This window comes from Wolffia australiana, chromosome 5, assembly GCF_029677425.1.
Source record: "Wolffia australiana isolate 7733 chromosome 5, ASM2967742v1".
Lineage (NCBI taxonomy): Eukaryota > Viridiplantae > Streptophyta > Magnoliopsida > Alismatales > Araceae > Wolffia > Wolffia australiana.
The window spans coordinates 1715342-1723614 of NC_135839.1; the positions used below are offsets into that span (position 1 = coordinate 1715342).

General features: G+C 43.1%; 1 protein-coding gene across 1 annotated transcript; it reads right to left on the minus strand.

The window, feature by feature from the left end:
• Positions 1 to 4273: 4273 nt before the first annotated feature.
• Positions 4274 to 6741, minus strand: LOC144703135 (zinc finger protein STAMENLESS 1-like). The gene is made up of 5 exons (XM_078575228.1): positions 6422 to 6741; positions 6220 to 6326; positions 5363 to 5491; positions 5183 to 5264; positions 4274 to 4784 (listed from the first exon to the last, which is right to left on the minus strand). Coding segments are annotated over exons 1-5 (753 nt in total). The 5' UTR covers positions 6424 to 6741; the 3' UTR covers positions 4274 to 4351.
• Positions 6742 to 8273: the final 1532 nt, after the last annotated feature.

Below are 8273 nucleotides of genomic sequence, written 5' to 3' on the forward strand. Positions count from 1 at the left end.
AAATGATAGCGTATAGGGAAGTGCTAGTGTCAACCATTGCAAATTACTCTTATTTTTTGTTTAGTTAGTGGGAGTCAGCCATCACAAATTGCTCCTGCCTTGGCACACTTAATTGTGTCATATGCATCCATCCCATCTACTATATATTTATGTTATATTATTTTATATATATTCATACATTCATCTATCCATCTATTTATCTACCTACCCACCTACAAACCTACAAACCTACATACCTATATACCTATATACGTACATCACTACCCACCGGCCTACTTATACCTTTCAACTAATCCCCCCACTCAAAACTCTACAGAAAGATGTATACGTGTGCGGAGGATAGCATAGAGGACAGTGCAAGTGTTAACCGTTGCAAATTTCTCTAAACTTTTGGTTCGTCTTTGAGAGTCAAGCATCGCAAGTTGCTCCTACCTTGGAATGCCTAATTGTTGCCTATCTCTCTAATCTATATAGCTATCTATCCATGCTTCCATATGTCCATCTATCTATCTGTCTATTTATCTATCTTTATATATTTCTTTCTAAGCTATCTATCTTTCCAAGCTATATATCTTTCTGTTATTTATCTATCTATCTACCTAATTAGCTATCTATCTATCAATGTACATCTTTACCTATATATTTATTCAGCTATCCATCCATCCATTTATCCACCTACCCACCTACATAGCTACATACCTACATGCCTACATGTCTACATACCTACATCCACTCATATCTTTCAACTCAGCCCCCCAAGCTCTGCAGAAAGATGGTATACGTGTGCCAAGTATAGCGTAGAAGGCAGTGCAGGTGTCTGGATATCGATGATGATTAAAAAATGAGATGTCTCTGAGTACGACCAGAACCTTCTGTATTTGCGTGCCATCCTACGGGCATAGCTACCCAACCCTAGTCTCTATATCTGTCTCAAGTTTCATTATATCGGACCATACTTCTTTTCTTTTTTATTCACTTTGCATTGCAACGCATTCCAATGAAGTGTCGCCGACTTGGCCTGGATAGCTCTGCGTAATCCTCACGGCACGGCCTCATTGAAGAAAGCCTAAAAACATTAAAAGCTCATCTTTAGGCTTGATGGAGAAGATCACTCTTTTTTTTCTTCGTTGTCTTTATTCTTGGTTGTAGTTTAATTTCTCTTCTGTCTTTTTTATCTCTTTACATATCTACACAGGGCATAAGACAACTCATACTTTGCTAGAATATATTTTCCTATCCTTCTCCCTCCTTTCTGTAGCTCATGCACACTTTCATTTCTATCTTTTTTCTCTCTACCTATTGATATAATTCTCGAGGGACAAGGCACTGTGTTGAGTTTTCTTCCTCCTTACCCTTTTCAAACTTCTGATTGGTACATCCCTGTCTCCCTTTAATCTCTGCCCTTGAGTTTTTGTTTTCCGAGCAAAGGGTCGCCAGCCCTAGAGCTTAAAAGCTCATTATAAGCCAATTGTAAATACTTTCATGAAATAGAAAGAAAGGTTGAGTGGCTCCTTTTCTTTGACTTAGAAGGTACCTTATTCAAAATTTGGCAAAAAGCCTGCAAGTAGGATAATATCGTCCTCGTGACTTCAAGTTAAAAACCAACTATATCGAAACCCTTTCCAAGCTTACAAGTTCGATTATCCTTATGTTCTACACGTCACATTATTCAAAAGAGTTAGATATTCCCCATTATCATACGTAATCTGAGCCATCTTGAAAAATGCTTTGATCGAAGAGGGTGGGAGGGAGGGAGGAAGGAGGGAGGGAGAGAGGGAGGGAGAGAGGGAGAGAGGGAGAGAGGAGAGAAGGAGAGAGGGAGAGAGAGAGAGAGAATACGTGGGAATTAATCCACGGATCCAAGAAACATATCTTAGAATAAACGTAGCCTAACTTTATTACTATTTAACACGGAATATGAGAAAGGAAAAGCAAACAGTGAAATGGGATAGAATTGGTAAGTTAGCTTCATGCAGACGGTCACTTCAGAGAGTTGAGCTTTGAAGGACTGGGAAGTCTTCTCGCCCATATTTTCTGTCTTTTCCCCGAGTGCACCAGCATGCCTGGAACCGGTGAACCCTGACTTAAGTTTAGAAAGGAGAGAGAGAGAGAGAGAGAGAGAGAGAGAGGAGAGAGAGAGAGAGAGCAAACGATCCGTAAGGGGAAACGGAGATAGAGCAGGAAGTAAAAAATATAGAAACGAAAGATAGAGAAGAGCACGAAGAAATTAATATCGAGAAAGTTTGATAGAGAGGGAGATGGAGAGATATATAGCTAGAGAAAGATAGACAGACAGACAGCCCGACAGACAGATAAATAGATAAAAAGATAGAGTGAGAGAGAGCGATAAAGATGTAGGTGGCTAGATGATGATAAAAGAATGGAGATATAAATAACGAGTGCGGGTAAAAGGAACAAGGTAATGACAAGGAGAAAGAGGCCATGGGAATCTTTGTCATGCGTAGTGGAGAACGATGATTTAGCGTTCCGATCTCCCAGTCGATCAGTAAAGCCCGAGGGGACCGCCTGCCAGATACAGCCATTCATGAGCTCCTTCGTCTCTTGTGGACCACAGACAAAGCTACAACTGTCCCATTCGTCTATCGCATCTAATGAAAAGGAAAAACAGTAAAGAGATAGACATGAGAAAGTGATAGACATGATCTATATCAAGAAAGTGAGAGAAGAGGAAAGGTTCCTGTTACGTTTATAACGCGTGCTTGGATTCTCTGTGTCTCTTTCTATTTATAAGACTCTGCAAAAGAAGAACATCCGTGGGCGGAGATTTTCTTCCCGTAACGTTCGGTAACTCACTCGGGTTTTTTATTTTCTGTGGTTTAAGCAGCATTTGGCTCTATTTATCTCTTTGAATTTCGACCCATTACTCTAAAGTGGGATCTTTTTAAGCAGAAAAAATGTGAGTAGAAAACATCATGATATCCTCGTCCTTTCTTTTTTTAAGGTCCATGACAGGTGCAAACAACAACCCTAAAAGGGAGATAATGTTTCGAAAGAGGAAAAGATTGGACAAAAAGTCTTTCCACTGGATCCTCCATCCTCTGCAGATAATTCTTACGTATAAATCCATTAATCGAGAAATCATAGAAAACAAACCCAAGTCCACTGGATGCTTTATTCATCTTGGGCGAAGTCTTTTGCGTCACGGGTTGGAACTTCCTTTCTCTTAAGATTAATGGGGCTACCTAGGCTCAGTTCAACCTTATATGTGACCAAAGGACTGACCCCTTTTTATATGTAGCTGCAGAAACTTAATCATGTTTTGTCTATCCTAAGTCATCCGGCCATTTTAACTTCGATAGACTTAAACTCTACGCGTAAACCAAACCCTAAAATTGTGATAGGTGAATCACTTTATTAGGAAGTAAATGACAGCTAATATTCTATAATAATACATTTCAATGTCCGTTGCCAAATTCAAACTCATCAGAATACAATTAGAAAGAAAATATCATAAAATTTGTATGTCCTCGCTTTGTTTTTCTCTTTCTTCGGTCAGAAAGGATCAGTCGAAAGGTAGGAGCTACAAAGCCTCTACAAGAAGCCGAAGCCTACGGTGCTCTCTGAGATCGCGGGATTCCCTTCAGCACTCATCCCAAGTAATAATTTGCTTCTCTCCAGCACAATCGAATTACGAATTCGCTTATCTGAAACTCCCAAGTAGTGACATAATATTCGCTTCTCTCCCATTCTCTTTCTCTCTCATTGCTAAACGGTAGCAGCTGCTACGAATCCCTTAACAGCATCCAATCACTAACTGAGCACGCCGCCGAAACCCAAGAGCGTAGACTGAGGGCTTCCACTAAGCACTCATCCCAAGTGGTAGCCCCCAGCTAGAGTGTCAATAAAAGCGCAATAGAATTAGAAAGAAAAGATCATTACATTTTCTCTCTTACACACGCTCTCTCTATCTTCAATCAGAGAGGATCAGTGGAAGGATAGGCGCTGCTACGAAGCCCGTAAGCCCCCCCGCTAGAGTGTCAATAAAAGCGCAGTAGAATTAGAAAGAAAATATCACTACATTTTCTGTGTCACACACGCTCTCTCTATCGTCAATCAGAGAGGATGAGTAGAAGGATGAGCGCTGCTACGAAGCCCGAAATCCCCCAGCTACAGTGTCAATAAAAGCGCAGCAGAATTAGAAAGAAAATATCACTACATTTTCTGTCTCACACACGCTCTCTCTATCGTCAATCAGAGAGGATGAGTAGAAGGATGAGCGCTGCTACGAAGCCCGAAGCCCCCAGCTACAGTGTCAATAAAAGCGCAGTAGAATTAGAAAGAAAATATCACTACATTTTCTGTCTCACACACGCTCTCTCTCTATCTTCAATCAGAAAGGATCAGTAGAAGGATAACCGCTGCTACGAAGCCCGTAAGCGTGGCAGCCGCCGACGACGCTTTCTCTGCCCGTGGGCGGCGGTGCCGCCTCCATCACTAACCGGATACGATCGCCCTCAGCGGCGCTGCCAAAACCCAAAGGCTGAGAACGAGGGCTTCCGCTAAGCACTCGTCCCAAGTAGTAGTCGCCGGCTGGCGGAGGAGGCGGTGGGGGGGGCGGGGGGGGCAGCTGAAACGGGCCAGCAGCGTAGGAGAGAGTACGTGGAGAAGTCTGCGGCGAGTAGATGTACTGTTGAAGCTGCCCACTTGGCGGCCTCATTATAGGATAAACTGGTCTAAACTGGAGGCATGAATCTGCAACGCTGCCGCCACGTTGAAATGACGCTATCGCCTGCCCGCTTCCGCCGAAATTGAGATCTCGAAGCCTGCTTGTTGCATTTCGCGACAAGTCGAAAGAATTTAACGTAAAATAGAAATAATGGTAGTCTATCTAGAGTTTCAGTTTAATTATCAACAATGAACGTCCAATTGGTAGCATTCTCACATCTTATTGATTAATGAACCCGGTTACTATATATCCTTCAACTGTACGGTGGACTATCAAGCGCACACATCTAAATTGCATGACATGATAAGTTGAATTGTATCCCTGCTTTGAATCTAAGTGAGAGAGAGATATAGATGGAGAAAGAGAGAAGAGTTAAGGGGAGAGGGATTAAGAGGGGAAGAGAGATATGAAGTTAGATAGCGATAGCGATAGATAGGTGTATAGAGATAGAGAGAGAGAGGAGGAGGAGGAGGAGGAGGAGGAGAATGGAGGTACCCAACGGGGGGCCCGACGGGGGCAAAGCCATCGTTGGTGAAGACGAGCTGACGAGCACGGTTGAGAGTCTCCGTTTCTCTCTCTAGACGAAGAAAAAGACAGCGGATTAGAAGAGAAGAGAGAGAAAGAGGACAGTTCACCGATGAAAGATGCAATCTGTCTCGACAGCTATCTTCTTGCCTTGGCGATGGCGGTTCATGTGGCCGCCGAGGGCTTGGGATTTGCAGAACTTGAGAGAGCAGAACCTGCACTCGTATATGTTGCCACCATCCTCCTTCCTATCCTTATCACACCTCTTCTTCTTAAACCCTGCAAAAGAAAAAGGATAGAAACGTTGTAATTGAAACCTTCCTCTTTTCCTCTTGGCTAAGAAACGCTTGATGAGATCAACCTTTGTATCTCCTCACAGAAGTATTATCGCAAGGAAAACTCTCCCTAGCCTAAAAATCATTGAAAAATCATCATTCTCTGTCTCTCGATCCCTTCACTAGTGTAACATCCACGGTATACCTTGCCTCTAACTTTGAAATCTATCAAGAAATTGATACATCTCTCCCTCCCCCTGGGTGTAACACCATGAGAGAGATTATTTTCAGGGATTGTAAGGGTATAGGTATGATTTTCTCTGTAATAATCTCTCTATCTCGCTGTCCTTCCACGTATTCCCTCTACTTCTAGCCTTGAAATATTTGAAGAAATGTACCCATCCATCACCCCCCTTAAGGTGTAACAACATCAGAGAAAGCGATGACTTTTCAAGGATTTTAAGGCTAGAAATAGGGTTTTCTTTGCGATAATCTCTCGGTCTCTCTCTATTCCCGCAATGGTGAAGCATCCAAGGTATACTCTCTCCCTCTTTCTTCTAAATCTGTGAAGAAATTATCCCATCTCTCCCTCCTCTTAGGTGTAACACTAAGAGAGAAGAAACTTTTCCCCTTGTCTCCAAATCCTCTAAAAAATAAATTCATCGCCCTCTATCTCTTTTTCCTTCTCTCTGAAATGATGGTATGAGAAAGAAAGGAAAGAAGGGCGCTTACGAGTGGGATGATTAGAAGTTGCTGTAGTTGTGGAGCTCTCCTCGGCGCCCTGCTTGCCATATTCTTCAGGCAAGTTATTCAGATCCAGGGCATTGGCTTCAGACCTCCTGAGGAAGATCGCCATGAAAATAGTTAAATCAGGCTCTCAAGAGAAAGGAAAGGAGAAGGGAGAGAAAAGAAAGGGCTGATGGAGAACGCGCACATCGCTTCTAGAGAGAGAAAACACGCAGAGCTGTTCAGCTTGAGGAGACGGAAGAAAACTCACAAGCACTGGACTGCTGTTTGAGACAGCACCATAACAGACCGACTGCGACAGCGGGAGGTAAGGGTTTGTAATCTCTCTCTATCTCCCTCTCTCTCTATCTCTCTCTCCCTCTCTCTCTTTCTATCTATCTCTCTATCTACCTCTAGCTATCATCTTTCTATCTCTCTATCCGTGGCACAGCTCAGCTGTCACTGGCCTAAACTCCTTTCCGTCCCTCCACTGATCTCCGATAATTTATAATTCTTAATATTTCTTGTTGCCCCTTGGCCGTGAAAGATTCGGAAGAAGCATTGGTTTCTGTGACTGCCAGACGAAGGTGGCGCTTGGGTCTTTAATAGATATAGAGATAGAGATAGAGATAGAGATAGAGATAGAGGGAGAGAGCTGGCTTCCTGCGAAGCCTAGGCTATCGACATGTCTGATGCACAGCAGAGAGAGGTTGTTGTATCTCAACCCGATGGAACTGATGAACGCATGAAGGATTTCGAGAGCAGAAAGAGCCCATGAAAGGCTTCCTCTTCCACGGGTAGAAGTAGCATAGAGCTCTTCCCAATGCAGCAGAGAAAGTGATTAGGATTCTCAGTAGGATGCCGCTGTGCCCTAATCATGGAAAAGATTTTCCACCGTCATGGCTACTCCCTCTCTTTCTGCCCTCTTTGATATGCCGTGTGAACAAAGAGAAAATATAGATGTAGATAAAGAGAAAGAATAAGGAGGTATAGAGAGAGATAGGGAGATACAGAGAGAAAGATAATAAAAAAAAGAGAAAGAGAGATAGGGAGGTTGAGAGAGAGAGAAAGAGAGATAGGAAGGTAGAGAGAGAGAGAGTAGTTCAATAATGTAAGTAGAGCAGTAACCGCAGAGCGCAGCGTTTCCTGAGCAAAGACAACAACAAGAACAACTACAACATAGCCCTTGAAGGAGATACAGACAAGGGCACCCCTTACAAAGCCCTGCAGCGGATATTTAGTTAGGAAAGGTGGAAGCTTGCCCTGGCCTACTCCAGTAGACCTCTCTCTTAAGCGGCTTATAGAGAGAGAAAGAAGTAGACTACGAGAGCCCTAGAAAGAGAGAGAAACAAAGAAAGAGATTGACAGTGAAGAGAGAGAATGTTCCCCTATAGAGAGAAAGCCTAATCATAAACTCTGACTCAACTCCTGCAAGACACATGCGTCCATTGGGCCAATGCATCGTTTCTCATGCTATCTAGCGTTTTCATCCATGTATCATCATCATCATCATCATTTATCCATCATCCTCTCTCTTTCTCCCTGAAGCTCTTCCTTTCCCTTGGACATCCTTTAAGTATTTAACGTGCTTGCTTCTCTCCCTGGCCTTCTCTCATACCTTTGCTTTCTCTCTCTAGCTAGTCCAATCTTCTTGGACTTGGGTTTTTACTCTTTCATCCCTAGTGCAACTGTGGCGCGACCCTACAACTATCCCTACTTCCTGCGTCTTATCAAGAGGCCAGCTACTTTACTAACTTGAAGTCCCCTTTGACTTCTTGGCAAGTACCGATTCTCTTTGAAAGAAGTTCTTTTTTTCAGCGAATGGTCAACTCCAACCCAACGTATAGTGCCTCAGAATAGTGTACGCTTGCTTGATGATGTCCCGATTCAAAAGAGGAGCCATTCTACACATGTTTCTAGAGAGAGTTTTTTTGGGTCTACTTTGTAAGGAGAGGAAGAGAGAGAGAGAACCGATAACTCAAAAACAGCCAAAGGTTGCCCAGCAACTCATAGTCTTAGATACGGACATGGAACTCACTGCATGCTTGAACTAAGACCCT

Bases quoted from the DNA above. Each gene is read 5' to 3' on its own strand.
- LOC144703135 (XM_078575228.1), bottom strand. The intron at 5,492-6,219 runs GTAAGCGCCCTT...TTTCTTTTGCAG, and splicing joins AACTTCTAATCATCCCACTC to GGTTTAAGAAGAAGAGGTGT. The intron at 5,265-5,362 runs GCAAGAAGATAG...TTCTTCGTCTAG, and splicing joins CATGAACCGCCATCGCCAAG to AGAGAGAAACGGAGACTCTC.